This window comes from Balearica regulorum, chromosome 16 (genome assembly GCF_011004875.1).
Source record: "Balearica regulorum gibbericeps isolate bBalReg1 chromosome 16, bBalReg1.pri, whole genome shotgun sequence".
Lineage (NCBI taxonomy): Eukaryota > Metazoa > Chordata > Aves > Gruiformes > Gruidae > Balearica > Balearica regulorum.
The window spans coordinates 636,465-653,156 of NC_046199.1; the positions used below are offsets into that span (position 1 = coordinate 636,465).

Sequence of the window (16,692 nt, forward strand, 5' to 3'; positions counted from 1 at the left end):
CCCTGACGAGGGACATCCTGCCCCCAGGGGCACAGAGGCTTGGGCTCTGGCAACTTGGGCTCTGGCAGCATCCCCATCCGGTGTCGGCACAGCCCTGCCTGAGGGTCTTGTGCCACAGAGGGCTGAAGCCTGGGCGCAGTGCAGGATTCTCAGTTTTGGCTCTTGTTGCTGGATTGGAACACGTCCAGGGGAGCATCCTGGGTGCCACAAGCCAGTGTTGTGGCAGTGGCTGGGTCAGGGCTGGCACGGGAGCTTTTCAGGGAGTGTGTGTGCCCCCAGGCCACCCAGAGCGCTCCTGGGGCTGGAAGAGAAGGAGCACTGTGCTCTTGGGACCCCTTGGACCCAGCCAGTGGGTCTGAGCCCTCAACCTGTTTTCTATGTGCACCCAGGAGCACAAGGTGCTGCTGACAGGGACACCCCTGCAGAACTCGGTGGAGGAGCTCTTCAGCCTCCTGAATTTCCTGGAGCCACAGCAGTTCCCCTCAGAGACAGCCTTCCTGGAGGAGTTTGGAGACCTGAAGACAGAGGAGCAGGTACCTAGAAGAGTGCCGCTGGTGACTGTTAGCACAGACCACTGGGACACATGGTCACCAGGCCAGGCACGCACTCAGACATGTACTTTGTGGAAGTGGATAGGACTCCTCATGCCGGGAGAAGCAAAGTTGTGACAGAGCCCCCAGTGCTCCTTTGGAGAGAGGAGACCAGCCTGTGCCAAGGCAGTCGTCTGCTCCCCGCCTGGCTCCCCACTGCCCCTTGCGTGCCTGGGCAGCACAGCTCACCCTGCTTTCCCACCTGCTCTGTCCCTGAGACCGACAGGAGGGTAGGGGCAGTGAGGAGATCACTAAGTCCATGTGTCAGTTGCCCTTGTCAGGTTCCTCTGGGGACTGTCCTCCAAAGTTCCCTGTGAGCTTGGGTCATGGAAAGCAGCTCAGTCCCCTGGGCTGTCTCGCTGCCATTTGAATGTCTGGCTTAAGTGGAAATTGCACAAAGATCGTCATTCTGAGGGAGCGGGCATGGGCACATGGAGCAACCATTGTCTCAGCTGCTGTCAAAGCTCTCAGCTCTCCTCCTGCAGCAGACACATTTACCCCAGGCTGCTGGCACCAGAAGCGTGTGGAGTTCATGGCCCAGGGCTGGTCACTCACATGCCTGCCCCAGGGAAGGCAGACCCTGAAGTTGTCCTGGCTGTCAGCAGAGCAGCTGCTTCAGGGTCATTTGTAGCGGGTTTGCAGCCTGGGAAGCTCTAGCATTGCAGGCCCCTCTGCTGTTGTCACCACACTGCGTGCTTGCCATGCAGGGAGGGCAGTGAGTCTCTGCACTTGCTCTGGCAGGTGAAGAAGCTGCAGTCCATCCTGAAGCCCATGATGCTGCGACGGCTGAAGGATGATGTAGAGAAGAATCTGGCACCCAAGCAGGAGACCATCATTGAGGTGGAGCTGACCAATATCCAGAAGAAATACTACCGGGCCATCCTGGAGAAGAACTTCTCCTTCCTCTCCAAGGGTGCCAACCAGCACAATATGCCCAACCTCATCAACACCATGATGGAGCTGCGGAAGTGCTGCAATCACCCATATCTCATCAACGGTGAGGACTGTGCACAGGAGGTGTGGGGGGGATGGATATCGCTGCAACATTTATTGGTCACTGCCTGCAGAGCTCACGCAGCTTGGGAGCCACCTCAGGCCCTCATGCCATCTGCTGCTGGTGTGGCCCAGCACAGGATGCAGTGATCTGCCTTGTTGCCCTCACAGGCAGCCCAGCTCCCTGCAAGTGCCGCTTGCTGGTGGGCACCTCAGGGTCTTGCCAGGCTTGCTATGTTTGGGGGTGTTCTGGCACGGGACCCTCTCCAGCCTGGCTTGTTCTGGTGCAAGCCCTGAAGAAGGGGTAGTGTCACAGGAGTAGAGGGGCTTCTGGAGGCCTCTAGCTGACCTCCCTAGATATGATTGACTGCACGGGTTCTGTTCCTCGCGTGGTGGCTTGCTGCTGCGCTGGATCGGAGGCTGGGGGCAGCTGCACTGCCAGCCTCGCCAAGAGCTCACATCCCTTCTCACCTGGCAGGGGCAGAGGAAAAGATCCTGGAAGACTTCCGTAAAACACACAGCCCGGAAGCACCGGACTTCCAGCTGCAGGCGATGATCCAGGCGGCCGGGAAACTGGTGCTCATTGATAAGCTGCTTCCCAAACTGATTGCCGGTGGACACAAGGTGCTCATCTTCTCCCAGATGGTGCGCTGCCTCGACATCCTGGAAGACTATCTCATTCAGAGGCGGTTAGTACAGGCTTCAGCGTTCACCACACCTCCTCCACATCACCCCCATCCTGCACTGTAGATACAGAGTGGAAACAGCCCAGGGTGGGGATTTGGCCATTCTGTGCCCATGTATGAAAGGATCCGAGTTACTGCTGCTGGGCGCAGAGACCCCGAAGCTGGGCAGCTCTGACCATTCTGCATTGCCCAGGGCTAGTCCTAGGGGTGACCAAATGGAAACAGGCCCTTCCCTTGGTCCTGGTTCCCATGAGCCCCGTATCCATGCACCGTGCTGGGGTCGTGATGGTTTTGCCATCATAAGAGGAATAGCTTTTGGGAGCAATGGCAGTGCACACAGGCTGATGGGTTCTGAGCCTCCACCTGCGTCCTGCCAGTAAGTCCCGGCTGCCTGCGTGCCCGCACACCGCCCAGGGGAAGGAGCAAGAAGGGGTTGGTAAGCTGCAGCCAGTTCAGGTCCTGCTGTGACCCTGCTCTCGCCCCTTCCCCTCTCCGAGCAGGTACACCTATGAGCGCATTGATGGGCGGGTGCGTGGGAACCTGCGCCAAGCTGCCATCGACCGCTTCTGCAAGCCCGACTCGGATCGCTTCGTCTTTCTCCTGTGCACGCGGGCAGGCGGGCTGGGCATCAACCTGACCGCTGCTGACACCTGCATCATCTTTGATTCGGACTGGAACCCACAGAATGACCTCCAGGTAACGGGCTGGGTCGGGACAGGCCGGGAGGCCCTGCAGCGTGGCTCCCGTCACTCGTGCCAGCCGGGGAGGGAAGGGCAGCAGCACCCGGCTGTACTGGGCATGGGGTGCCATGCTGGGAGACCGGCAGGAGTGCAGGAAGAGGGGACATGTCATGGGGGAGACCATGGTGTGGCTCTAAAAGTGGGGGTGGACCACCGACCAGGCAACACTTTGTCCATACATGGTGTTGGAGGGGGTGAAGTGATGGGTGCCCCCCATCTGCAGAGAGCCAAGGCTCCAGCCTGAGCCCCATGTCCTTGCCCGGGGGTGCAGGGGTATCTGGTTCCCGCTCCATGATGGCGCAGGCCCAGCGCTGATCCTGCCAGGTCAGTCACAGGCACTAGGTGAGGGTGCTGTGGTGGGTGAGAGCTGATGGCTGGGGTGGGTCAGTGGTGGGTGCTGGTGCAGGGTGCCACAAGCCACATGGTCCCCATCCTGCTGGGCTCACTGTGCTTGACGCTGTGCCCTCTGCACTCCCAGGCTCAAGCTCGCTGCCACCGGATTGGGCAGAGCAAGGCAGTGAAAGTCTATCGCCTCATCACCAGGAACTCCTACGAGCGGGAGATGTTCGACAAGGCCAGCCTGAAGCTGGGCTTGGATAAGGCTGTGCTGCAGGACATCAACCGCAAGGGCAGCACCAACGGGGTAGGTCAGCTGTCCGAGTGGGGCCAGGCGGTAGGCGCTGCAGGGGAGCTCTCCTCCTTCCCCTGCAAGTCAGTGCCAGGCCAGAGCAGAGACCTGGGCAGGCTTCTGGGGAGGGAGAGCCCGGTCCCACACACTCGCATCGCTGATGTTTGGCCTGGCAGGCTGTCCCTGCACTGCCATGGGGTTGGGGGACATGTGTGGTGCTGTGTCTGGGTGACATGGACTGAAATTCCTCACAGTCCCTCAGGCAGCGTTTTGAAAGTGACATCTTTGCTGTAGCAGTGGGAGGTTCAGGTTGGCTTGGGGCATCTTGCCCTCCCTCCTGGGGCACACGGAGGAGCCTTCTGCTGTGCAGGGTCCAGGGCAGCTGGCCAGGTTGGTGATGCCCCCATGTTTGGGCAGGTTCAGCAGCTCTCAAAGATGGAGGTGGAGGACCTGTTGCGGAAGGGTGCCTACGGTGCTCTCATGGACGAGGAGGATGAAGGATCGAAGTTCTGCGAGGAAGACATTGATCAGATCCTCCAGCGCAGGACACAGACCATCACGATCCAGTCTGAGGGGAAGGGCTCCACCTTTGCCAAGGTGTGCTGTGCGACATCGGGACGGAAGGGGGAGTCCCCCCAGGGTGGTGGGGGACATGCTGGGAGCACGCAGGGCAGTAATGGTGGGCTGACCTCTTACCTTTGTGTTGAGAGATGTCTGCACGGAGAACAAGCTCTCCTGCCTGTCCCACTGTGCCCAGGAGTGAGACCTTGCTGGGGCACGGCAGCAGCATGGTCAGCTGTGTCTCACTGGTGGTCAGCACTGAGGAGGGGGCCACCAGCCTGGGCGGGTGATTAGAGGCCGCCCAGGAGGGTTCAGCTTGCCAGCTTCCACGTTCCCTTGGAAGGCGGCTCGGGCTGGTGAGACGGCAGAGCGGGCGCTGGCCTCCACATGCCGGGCAGTGCCAGGCCGTGCTCTGTCATGGGGCCGGCAGTGTGGGTGGACGCAGAGCTGCTGCTGTGTCCCCGTCTGGACACTGCGGGGTGGAGGCCTTGCTCTTCTGATGGGCTGAGGACCCCCTGTCGTGGCAGCCATGCCCAGAGCTAGACCCTATGCCCAGGGCTGTTGTGGGCAGGGTCAGGCCTCTCCTTGGGGAGGATGGATGAGTTCAGAGCCTGGGGGAGATCCAGTCCTGTGCTGATCTACTCATGGGCTGAGCTTATTTGATCTGGAGTTTCTCACCTCCCCTGCCCTCCCGGACACGGGTGCTGTGTGGTGCTTTGCCGAGCAGAAATGCAGGTGGAGACCTGGGCTGCCGGTGGCGTGGGAAGGAGTTGTGGTACGTTCAGCACAGCCCTCTCACAGCACAGCCCCCCTCTGTCCCCAGCCTCACTCTTCTGCTGCCATGGGACCTGGCTCTGCAGGGAGACCCCAGGGTGGTGGCAGGACCCAGCTGCTGGCCTGCACGGTGCCCGACGCTGGGTGCTGCTGTGCCCTGGGAAGCTGTGTGCCGTGGGGCCCTGACAGCCCCACAGGAGAGAGCCCGAGGAGCCAGCTCATTGCTGGTGTCAGCTGGGGGCACCAAGGGCCGTCTGTCCCTCCTCCTCTTGCAGGTGGCACAGCCCAGGCTCCGTTTCCAACGGGTCAGGCAGGACTGCAGCAGCAGAGAGGAGGTCAGCTCCCTTCAGCAGACAAAGAGCCCTCTGGCCTGTGTCAGCATGGAGTGTAACACCCCATGGCAGCGAGACTGCGCTGTAGACAGATGTGTTAGGGATCTCTGTATGGGGGAAGGCACATCTGGGTGGTGGGTTGCACCCTGTTCACTCCTCTTCTTTCACTCCCAGGCCAGCTTCGTAGCATCCGGAAACAGAACTGACATTTCCTTGGATGACCCCAACTTCTGGCAAAAGTGGGCCAAGATAGCAGAACTCGATACGGATGCCAAGAATGAAAAGGTAGGACGCAGGTCATGGCCCGTGTGCCGTGATCTGCAGGCAGGAGCTGTGTGCTTCTGCTGGGCTTGTGAAGGCATCAGGAATTACTGCAAGGGAAGACTGACCCATGAGGGCTGGCTAAAGCCCCAATTACTTTAGCCACGTGTTGGGCTGTGCCTGCCTGGTATTTCAGGGTGCTCAGTCTGTGCTCCTAGCTACTCCCAAGCCTGGCTAAGGGGAAACGGTTGGGGCTGGCAGCATGTGAGGGGAGGAGAGGATGCAACAGCCAGTGCAATGGCCTGCTTGTGAACCCAGCAGACTGCTGTGACTGCCCGTGCGTGGCTGGAGCTGTGCTGGAGTTCCCCGCGGCACAGGCAGGCATGAATGCCTCGTGCTGCCAGCCAGCTTGGGTGCTGGCGGCCTGGGCACCTGGGGTTGGGGCTCCAACACGGAGCAGTACCAGGACGGTGCCACGCTTCCCTCCGGGTGCCAGCTCTGATCTCTGGCTCCCTGGCTGTCTCACCAAGCCCAGAGACCTTTGCTGGCTCGAGACACACCAGGGCCAAGCTGTCAAGCGCCCTGGCAGGGCACAAAGGGGCCCAAGTGCCGGTTCTTGCTGTGCCTGGGGATTGGTGGGGTGAGCAAGGCTGCGTAACCATTCCCCAGCCCAAACCCAAGTCCACGTGAGCCCTGGCACCCTGGCGCAGGGAGCCGTATGGCCTGGCAGCTCTGGAGGAGGCCTGGTGAGCTGACATGAGTTTGTATATTCTTGGAGCTCACAGTGCCAGGCACAGTCGTTTCACCACAGCCCCCCGGCTCCCACCACCCCAGGTCTCGATGGCTGAGGAGGTGGTGAAACTCGGCAGCATGCCCCAGCTCTCCTGGCAGCAGGTGGAGAGGAAGCTGTGCTGCGTGTGACTGGGCTCACTGGGCTCCCTCTCCTCTCCCTGCAAAAGGCCCGCAGGGCCACAGCACCCATGGGCCTGGCTGGGAGCCTTCAGCCCAGCAGCAATCCAGCCACTTAGTGACCTAGAAGCAAAGTGGACTTGCAGTTGGTTGAGGCTGGTGGGGAGTAGGTGACATCAGAGCAGGCAGATCCCTGGAATCGGTTATGCATCACATGGTCCTGTTTAATGCCAAGGTAATAACCATAATAGCCACAATAACCACGCTTCTCTGTTGTGACTTATTCATAATGTTTAATGTGTGGGTTCCAGCAGCAGCACAGGAGGATTTTGAGGAGCTGCAGTGGCATGACGGTGCTGAGCCACTGCTGGTCAAGAGGCTTGTGTCAGGCACACCGGCATGCTGAGGTCCCAGCCTCTCACCAGCTGGGTGGATATGAGGGACCCCTGGAAGTGGGGGCCATCGCTGAGCAAGCACTGGGCTGTGGTGTTGTAGTGGGAGCAGTGAACTGGCTGGGCTGGAGCAGGCGGTGGGTGCTGACTGGAAGGATATTTTCCATATCCAACTGAATACTAGCCACGTTCACCCAGCCCAGGGCTTCTCCTGCCCTGGTGGGGCAAGTGGGGACAGGTTTGGATTGTGCCGCTCCTTCCTCCGTCAGCGTTTGCAGCCCGGCTGTCCTGCCTGCAGGGATGGGAACAAGGAGTAAAGCCAAGTGGATCTGGCAGGCTTGTCACCATGTCTGGGTGAGGGGGTCGCGGACTGTAAATGGATGCTCTTAGAGTCTCACCTCTTCCCCTCACTGGCAAATTGGCTCCTTCCCAGCAGTGGCCATGGGAAAACGCAGCAGCAAGAGCTCTGGTGAGCTGGTGCTTGGCTTCTCCTGGCCTGGTAGCAGAGCTGCTGGACATTCCCCACGCGCCTCTGGGGAGCATCTCCCGGGGGCAGCATCCTTGTTCTCGGCCCCTGCCTGCTCTGCCCACAAAAGGAGCTCTCTAGCTGAGCGCTGAGATGGAGCTGGGAGGGTTGGTGCCTCTGCCTGTTGGGAGGCAGGAGCGGACAGACGGGGTCCCATCTCTCTGCTGGCCCTGCTGAGCTCATGGGCTCAGCTGCAGCCCGGGCCTCTCCTCCCAGCTCCTCCGTAGAGCGCAGGGTGCTTCATCTGGCTTCAGTGGGGCCCGGGGCCTGCCAAAATTCCAGCTAAGGCAGCAGTGCCATAGAGATGGTGCTAGACAGCAGCAAGGAGGAGGCCCTGCAGCTCTGCAGAGCTCACTGCTCTAGCAGGGAGAATGGGAGAGGGTGGAGGTATGTGTGTCTGTCCCACGTGCGTGAAATCCAGGCAGATTTAGATGACGTGGATTCATTCGGCAGGGTGGGGAGAAGGAGAGGAGGCAGGTACGTGCTATTTAATCTCATATTGCTCCCTCCTGCACCTCCTTGGAAGCTGCCTTTCTTCTTCCAGCCCACCTATCCGCCCCGACACAGAAATTACACCGCCTCCAGCACAGTGCTTGGTGCGGGCAGTGCTGGGAGGGCCAGGAATATGATTCAGAGCTGAGTCAGCTGCTGGCTGTCGGCAGTTTGAACCCAGAGGGCCTGATTTTCAGCCTGCCATTGTTCAGGCTGAATTTTGTGCTGGCCAGGAGTTGTCTCGTGTGTGTGGGCAGAGCCGCGTGCAGGTACTTTGGAACAGGTATCCCAAGGTGATGGCCAGCCACGGGGCTGGCAAGCCAGGAACCAGAGGCGTGAGCACAGCGGGGTGGCAGGGGACTTACTGTGCCCTGATGGCAGGCGGGTGTTTCTGCCCATGCCTGAGTGCGTTCTCCCCTCTGTCCCTTGTAGGAGAGCCTGGTCATTGACAGGCCCCGGGTGCGGAAGCAAACCAAACACTACAACTCTTTTGAAGACGATGAGCTGATGGAGTTCTCCGAGCTGGACAGTGACTCGGACGAGCGGCCCACACGCTCGCGGCGCTTCAACGAGAAGACGCGGCGATACCTGCGGGCTGAGTGCTTCCGCGTGGAGAAGAACCTGCTCATATTCGGGTGAGTCTCACCCCTCCCAGGGAGCACGGCCACAGCCTCTGGCTGCCCCAGTGTGCATGTGGGCCGCTGGCTGCCCCAGCCACTTTCTGTCCACCCTGCTTGCAGTGTCCCCTCCTTCCAGCAGTGACCTCTCTGGTGGGACCTGGGCTGTAAGCAAACAAATTTGGGATAGGGGGAGAGTTTGGGGGGCAAAGCATGAGCTGGCAGTTGGTGCTTCCAGAGTCTGCTCCTGCCTCTGCTCTGTTCAGTCCTGGGCAAACCTCTCCCCCTCTGCTCCCATAATGTGGGGGCAGAACAGCCCTACCCAGGGGAGCTGGCGGGGCCGTGCCCCTGGGCGAGCTCCTGGAGAGAGGTGCCACCAGGGTCTGTAGTTGCACAGGAGTGTTTACTCTGTCTGTGTTCCTGCTGTTCCAGCTGGGGACGCTGGAAAGATATCCTGACCCACGGGCGGTTCAAGTGGCACCTGAATGAGAAGGACATGGAGATGATTTGTCGGGCTTTGCTGGTCTATTGCGTCAAACACTACAAGGGAGATGAGAAGATTAAGAGTTTTATCTGGGATCTCATCACGCCGACGAAGGATGGCCAGAACCAGGCTCTGCAGAATCACTCAGGTATTGCGTGTTCTCTCTGCCATTGCACCTCTACCTGTTGCCACTGTGCCAGCGTACGGGACCAAGGCTGCAGAATTCAAAGCAGAGCTGACTGAAACAGCCAGCGAGCAGTTGTGCTTGAGCACCGCGACTCTCTCTACACAGAGAAAGTGGCTGTCATGGGACTGACCTCCACAGTGACCCTCAGAGCCAGCAGCAGGGACTGGCTGGGTGGGGGAGGCTGTTTCCTGACTCCCAGTGCCATGGCTGGTGCGGAGGGAGCCCTGTGGTGGCAGCAGTGATGCCATCCACTCTCAGGTGGGCACTGCTAAGTTTTATCTCGCCTGTGAATACTGCCAGGGTTCCCCCGTGCGGGGAGACATCGGGCAGTGAGCTCGTGGGGCGCCAGGGACTGTATGAACACGTTGGGTGTGAAAGGTGCGAGGGTGTTTATTCCACTCGGAGCATAGACGTGCCTGGCTGTTCCTAAGGGCATCGCAGGACGCGGCGCGGATCCTTGTGCAGGGACCCTGCCTGCGCCTGTTGGCAGCCCTGGCCCTAATGCCAGCAGCTGAGACCGCCAGGCGCGGCACTCGCGGCTGCACCGGGGAAGCTGGCAGTGCGATCTGCACAGCCATCTCAGCCCGGGTCACCAGGTTGTATCTGCTCTCGTCACGGTTCTTGTCCCAGACACTGGTCTGCAGTGCCTGCCCCGGTGGGTGGAGGCGCAGTGCTGGTTTGTCCCGAGACTTCTCAATGCAGAATCCTACCCGGGTGACACTGCCTTCTCTCACTCCGCCTGGCAGGACCCTTTGTCTCACGTTTGGCTGTGTCCTCCATCTTCAGAGGACTCGTACACTTATTTTCCAGTGTGTGTGAGGTCCACATAATCACACCACAGGTCCAATTTGTAATTCCATCTGCATTCTGTTGGGCGGAGGTTTCCAGGGTATCATCAGCTTCAGACAGGGGCCACCCAGAGCCTTCCCCAGCCCTGCCCCCCCCCGCTGTCTCTGGCTCCCGGGGCAGTGGGGCACTGCAGATTCGTCCCCCGCCTGCAGAGCAGTGTCTGCTCTCTGTCGGCATCCCTTGGGGCTGGAGCAGCACAGCAAATAGAGCCCACCATGCACACAGCACCCTGCAGCCGCAGTGGCTTTTGTCTTCAACGAGATGAAGACAGAGCCGGTGCTGGCTCCTTGGATCAGCTGGAGGGTTGTGGCCTGGGACACGTGGTCACATTCTGTGTCAGAGGGCTCTGCGCTGCCCTAGCAGCACAGTGCCGATGTCCTGTGGCTTTCAGGACGGGTGAGTCGGGCTGGGAGGGCCGGCTGGGTGAGGCCACGGCTGTGTGCTGCTTGTTGTGCACTTGTGATCTGTGGCACAAGGTGAGTAGCAAGGGGGCTGGGACCCTCCGGCCTGCTTTTGGCATCGGGGAGCCAGGCTGAAACCTGGGGCTCCTGTTTCGTGGTGCTGGAGCACAAGGAAGGCTGTTCTGCAGCGGAGCTGTTGCTGAGCCCCGAGAGCATGCTGCATGCTGCTTGGTGCTTAAAACCTGACACCACCATTTCCTTCTGTCTGGAATTACTGACTGGCTTTACAATGTGAGGTCCGAGCACGTGGCCTTCAGTGTCTTCCTTAAGTTACTCCCATCGCCTCCTACAACGTGAGCCGCTCTGGCAGTGCTGCCTCCTGCCCTTGCCGCGCAGCCCTGCCCAGGGTGGCGCTGGGACTGGACTCAAGAGCCCCATGGGGAGCAGAGCAAGAGTAAGAAACAAACTGGCTGATATAAATGGGCTTGATTTAGATAATGCCAAGTAATGAATGTGCCATGGTTTCAGTGGAGGGTCAGGAATGCTTTAGAGCAAGAGCAGCACTAAAATTGAATATTAGCAGAGGGAAACAACCAGGAGCTTCTCCATCAGCTCTTCAGAATGGCTTTTCCCACCTGTGAAACCTCCATGTGGTCTTGGCCAGAGGAAGAACCGTCTACTCTAACCTCAGGAGCTGGAGGAGAGCAGAACCCTCCAGTGTGGAGCAGCACTGCGGCGGGCACTGCTGTGGCTCGCCAGGGAGCCTGAGGTACCACTTGTGTTTGTAGAGAGCTGACCAGGCGAGACACGCTTCAGGCCCCGCCGATGTGCAGAAAGCAACAGCAACCTCCAGCCCTTGCTAAGTGCGTTCCTTCTCAATCCCGTATCTGTGTGACTGCGAGGGGCGAGCACAGCACGTGGGCAGCCCAGCTCAGAGCTCTGCTCTCATCCAGCCCCATCCTGCCTTACATCCTGGAAGAGGCCAAGCTGCTGAGGAAGCAGCGTTTGCCCAGAGTTCATCAGGCCAATTCAGTGCTGGGGACAAGAGCCCTGGTGCCACTGCAGGCCTCCAGCAGCCACCTGGGCTGGAGCCCTTGTCCTGTCGTGCACCTGCAAATTTTATGCAGGTGTTGAGCACATGGCAAAGCTCTCTCTTCTTCCTTGGTGTTGCAAGACCAAACGGATGGGACAGGACTACTGGGACACTTCTTTCCTCTTCGCACACATAGGCAGGAGAGGACATCTGCAGGACCCTGCCTCAGGAGCAGCTGCCCACGGAGGCAGCTCGTCCCTCTCGGAAGACTCCAAACAATAGTGACTCCACCAGGAGTTTTTTCCACGTTCTGCTGTGAATTCGCATCTTATTTCAAGGTTGAAAATGTGTTTAATTTTCAGCTCCAGCCACTGGATCTCATTTTATCTTTGTCAGCCAGATGGGACTGCGTTTCTTTTCCCTTTGGTTTCTTTGCCAAGTGTAAATGCCTCCTGCAGTGTCGGGTTCCCACGCAGCCCTCCTCCTGACGCACGGAACAGGAAACAACCCTTACAGATCAGATCAGTGGAATGGCCTTCTGGTCTTTGGTCATTTGGGAGCCTCTTGTCTGAACTCTTGTGCCAAATCACTGTGTTGTTCAGGAGGGTGAACTTCAGAGCTGGCTGTAGTGTCTAGGTAAGGCTCTAAGAGCCGCGCCCAGGACCAAGGTCCCTTCTGTATCTCTGTGTGATATTTTTGTACATCAAGGGACCGTGTTATCCTTTGGGCTCAGCATCACACTGAGAACTCACAGCAATTCAGTTTCTGTGGTGATCCCCAAGTTTTTCTTGGAGATGGGGCCTCCCATGCACTTACCTCATGCATTTTCCCCACCTTGGCTGTCTGACCTGCAGCCGGGAGCTTCATACAGCCTCCTCCAGCTCCCTGGGTCTGCCGCCCTGCCTGGGCACCGCAGCATCAGAGCCGCCTTACGGTGGTGCCCAGCCTGGCGCGCAGTGCCCACGGTGCTCACTGGCTGCCACTTGCTGTTACAGGCTTGTCAGCACCGGTGCCCAGAGGCAGGAAAGGGAAGAAGACAAAGAACCAGATGCTGCTTCCTGAGATAAAGAATGCGGACTGGCTTGCCACCTGCAACCCTGAGGTCGTCCTGCATGACGACAGCTACAAGAAGCACCTCAAACAGCACTGCAACAAGTGAGTGCAGGAGCCTGTGCCAGCTCGTGGAGACCGTGGGCTGAGGGTCTTTAGCGTGGGGAGCGTGGGAGGGAGCTGTGAGGGGCTCACAGCCCACACAGGATCACCGTGCTCTGGCTGCCGGACTGCCCTCGGATGCTCCTCCAGCTAACGGGAGCCGTGTCCTGAGCAGCAAACTTCCAGCCGCGGGGCCCCAGGAGGTCTCAGGGCTGGGCGCTGTGCCGCTTTGAGAAAGTGGGTCCTCCCATGTGGGGAAACATGGTGCCAAGCAGGTTTCCCTGGCCTTGCTGACCCTCAGAGCATCCCTCTGCAAACGCTCTGGCGAGGGCCGTTGGGCCAGGCCCTAGGCTGCATTTGAGCACCTGTGTGCTAGCATGTGTTCCTCTCTGCTGCCCCGGGACAGGGTTCTGCTGCGGGTGCGAATGCTCTACTACCTGAAGGCTGAAGTGCTAGGGGAGGCCGCGGACAAAGCCTTCGAGGGGACCCCCGCCAGGTAGGGACCTTATGGCAAACCCTTGTGATGCTTCTCGGGAAGGTAGTGGCGGTGGCGCTCAAGCACTGCACAGCCCTCCAGCCCAGCCACGTCTGGGCTCCCCGTGGTTCCGGGCAAGTCAGACCCCGCGGTCAAATCCCCAGGTCTTGTTCAGGCAAAACTTAATCCTCAGGCGGCAGCTCTGCCTGCGCAGGGACCGTGGCTGTGGCAGCTCTGTTGAGGCAGCTCTGGGGCTGCAGCACCAGCCTGGGGGTGGTGAGGATGCTTGGGGACACCCTGCAGCCTGCAGGAAAATGTCTCCACGTGCTGCCTGACAAATTGACCTTCAGTCCAAAGGGGGAGCCCACAGAGACTGTGCCTGGTTCCCAGGACCGTTGGTGTGGCCTGCAGTCCCTTCCCAACACTGAGGACAAGGGGGCCGACACGCTCTGTTAAAGCCACTGAACCTGCCAGCTCCTGACCTTCCTGTGAAGACTCAGCTCTCGGTGCTTCAGAGAGAAGTCTGATATGCTGAGCTTCATTTCCTAGGGCAGGGGCTGCTGCTTTCCCCAGCCCAGCTCCATCAGCACGAGTCTGTGCGGAGGGGATGTTGCAGCCCACCCACCAGACGTGCTGTTCTTTGGGGCTGGTAGGTTTGAAGTGGTTTCCCCCGAGAGATGCTGTTCAGACCAGATAGGATCTCCAGTCCTCTGGTGGTGTTGGGTGGGAGGGGAGAGGGGCTGTGCAGCCTCCCCATCTCTGGAGAATGAGGATGGGGAAGGTTGCGGCGCAGCCAAGGCTCCAGCTCTCTGACCCCAGGGAGACGTGCACGCCAGGCCAGCCTTTCGTTCATTAGCTGTCCCCAAGCCAGCGAGTGATGGCTCCTGTCTGCCCCTGCCCGGCAGTGCCCAGTGCGCTCCAGTGTCTGGTGAGGCTGGGAGAGGGGCATTCATACCTTGTCTGCCACAGGGAGCTGGACGTGCTGCTGCCAGACATTGACTACGTGGAGATCCCAGTGGACTGGTGGAACGCTGAAGCTGATAAATCCCTGCTCATTGGCGTCTTCAAGCACGGTGCGTACCCAGCTTCTCTGGTGGCTGCCGGTGCGTCAGAGTACCCCTGGCCAGAGCTCTGGTATCCGGAGGGGACGTTCTGTCAGTGAGAGGGGGCAGACCCACGGCTGTGCACCATGGCCACACGGGGCCAAGGCAGCTCTCCCCAAGGGCTGGCAGCTGCGGTGCTGCTGGCTCGTTGGGGTGGTGGGGCCGGCGCACTGCGGTGCCCAGGGTGGCCGTACCCGGTCTTGTGGCAGAGTCCTGGTTTGCCAGGAGCAGCGCGCTGTTGCCATGTGAGGGCAAGGAGGAAGGCACAGAGCCTCTCCTGGCATCCCCAGCCTTGTCCTGAAGTCCCACTGTGGCTTCCAGGAGCCACGGGGCTGTTTGCTCCCAGCTGCAACCTGCCGTGGGTGCTGTGCACAGCTCTCTGGGCGCTGAGCTGCCTACCAGGCAGGGCTGCCCGGTGGGATGGAAAGGCTGACCTTTCTCTTTGTCTGCTGCTGAGGGGCTACAGAGCAATTAGCAGCTTTTGGGAAAGTATTCTGAATTTGGGGGGAGCGAGAATTGCTCTCACGGCAGCTCAGACAGAGCAAGAGCTGGGTGGGGAGCTGTGTCCCACTGAGCAGGAGGTTCACCTGAACCAGGCTCAGGCCTGACTTTGTGCCGTCTTTCTCCTTTTTGATGGCCCACGGCGGTTGTCAGGTTACGAGAGGTACAATGCCATGCGGGCCGACCCGGCGCTGTGCTTTCTGGAGAAGGTGGGCATGCCGGATGAGAAGCTGCTCTCTGCGGAGCAGGGCGTCAGCGATGGGGCCCAGGATGCTGCCGAAAGGTGGGCAGGGGATGGAGCCAAGCTCTCGGGGGCTGTCTGGCTCACTCCTGGGGGCCATGTTAGCAGCGGGGCAGTGCTGTGGGATGCGCTGTGCACAGGGAGGAGGAAGGAAGCGGACTGTGCGACTGAACACAGCGGGCAGGGGGGAAGGCAGGAGAGAAGGCAGAGGGGAGCTGGCTCCCCAGTATGAGGCAGAGGGATGGCATGAGCACCAATTCTCTGCTCCCGCCTGCCGATGGCTGGAACAGCCAAGGGAGCTGTGCTGCCACTGCCGGGGACTCATTTGCTCTCTTACCCAGGGGCAGCATGGACAAAGAAGAGAGCGGTGGAGAAAAGCTGGAGGGGCTGCCAAAGCAGGAGGTGAGTGGGATTCGTGGTGATCGATGCACGTCTGTTGCTGCCAGGCCTGCTCTCCCGCCCTGTGCTGCAGGTTTGGCTCCGTCAGCTCTGCTGCAGGGCACCAGGGAACCAGCGCTGCCGGTGACCCTGCTCTGTGCCGGCTTTGCCGTGCCGTGCACCTGCCCCACACTGTCTGCATCGCCTCTGCTTGCTGGAGCACAGCTGCTGCTGCTGCCTCTGTGTGTTTCCTGCGGACATGGGCAGCATCCGCCTCATGGGGAGCTGACGGGGACTGAGGGCTGGGGACGGCCAGGGGTGCTGGCTCTCACACTTGGCTTCAGAAACCACGTGTGGGGCCCTGGCAAAGGAGTCGGGGGGCATCCCAAAAGAAAAGGCCCTGGGGGAGAGGAAGAGCAGTGAATGAGGCAGCACGGGAGGGTGCAGGGTTCATTTGAGCTGCAGAGGCTGTCACTGCAGTGGACCCAAAATGGACAGCGCTGCCCCTCTGAGCTGTCCCCTCCCCTGTGCGTGCTGCTCCCTGTGTGGAGGGCAGCCAGTGACTGCAGCCCGAGGGCATGCGACATGGTACATGCAGGTACATGGGCTGCTGTGCGGGGCTGGAGAGCCCTCCCTGATGGTTTCCTTCTGCAGGATGTCGTGGCCGCTGGGGTGGGCGAAGCCAGTGAGAAGCGGGACGAGGCAGCGGCAGGTGAGGCTGTATCTCCCGCAGCGCGGTGCGTGGCTTCCCAGGGTCTGGCACGGCACAGCCAGAGCCAGAGCGCTGAGGCAGGCACTGCTGGGTGGAGGCACACACTGCTGGGCTGGGGGGATGCACTGCTCTGTGTTAGCAGGTGAGGTAGCTTAACCTGAGCAGGCTCCTGTCGGGGACCCTCCCGTGCAGTCACATGTGACCCAGCGACGGGCCCTGTGGCAGGGCGGGCAGGGTCCCGAAAAAGAATGTTTCCAGCCAAAGCCAGCCAGGGGTGACTAGAAGCCGTTAGCCTGCCCGTGTCCATGCGGTTGCCTGCATGAGATGAGCGTGCAGGGTCTCTGCAGTGGGCGGTGCTGGCAGATGCCATGGGCTGGCTGGCCCCGCTGCTGAGCAGGGAGCTGCAGTCCTCTCCCATGCATGGCCTGGCCCAGAGGCATCATTCCTACCCGGATCTCTGCCTCTGGGCTCTCTCTGAGGGTAGCTCAGACATGGTGAGGCTGTGAACCAGCAGCTTTTGGGGTGCGGAGGCCCCGGGATGGTCACCACAGTCCCCCACTCGTGACTGTGATCCCTGGTGTCCCCTGCGGGAGGGGGAAGGTGGGAGGGAGCTCTCTGAGCCGGATGGAGGGACGCGGGAACCTGTGGCTTTGCGTGCATTAAATACTAATGTCC

General features: G+C 60.2%; 1 protein-coding gene across 17 annotated transcripts in view; it reads left to right on the forward strand.

The window, feature by feature from the left end:
- CHD6 (chromodomain helicase DNA binding protein 6) overlaps positions 1-16,692 on the forward strand; it is a 90,482-nt gene that overhangs the window by 57,640 nt on the left and 16,150 nt on the right. For all 17 annotated transcript variants that reach the window (XM_075768855.1, XM_075768851.1, XM_075768852.1 and 14 more), the window contains 15 exons: positions 390-533; positions 1,332-1,587; positions 2,062-2,272; positions 2,770-2,965; positions 3,488-3,652; positions 4,055-4,234; positions 5,479-5,589; positions 8,317-8,519; positions 8,934-9,133; positions 12,451-12,610; positions 13,014-13,103; positions 14,052-14,155; positions 14,840-14,969; positions 15,269-15,329; positions 15,960-16,017. In XM_075768855.1, the coding sequence (XP_075624970.1) occupies positions 390-533; positions 1,332-1,587; positions 2,062-2,272; positions 2,770-2,965; positions 3,488-3,652; positions 4,055-4,234; positions 5,479-5,589; positions 8,317-8,519; positions 8,934-9,133; positions 12,451-12,610; positions 13,014-13,103; positions 14,052-14,155; positions 14,840-14,969; positions 15,269-15,329; positions 15,960-16,017 (2,269 nt within the window). The remainder of the gene's footprint in view (positions 1-389; positions 534-1,331; positions 1,588-2,061; positions 2,273-2,769; positions 2,966-3,487; positions 3,653-4,054; positions 4,235-5,478; positions 5,590-8,316; positions 8,520-8,933; positions 9,134-12,450; positions 12,611-13,013; positions 13,104-14,051; positions 14,156-14,839; positions 14,970-15,268; positions 15,330-15,959; positions 16,018-16,692) is intronic.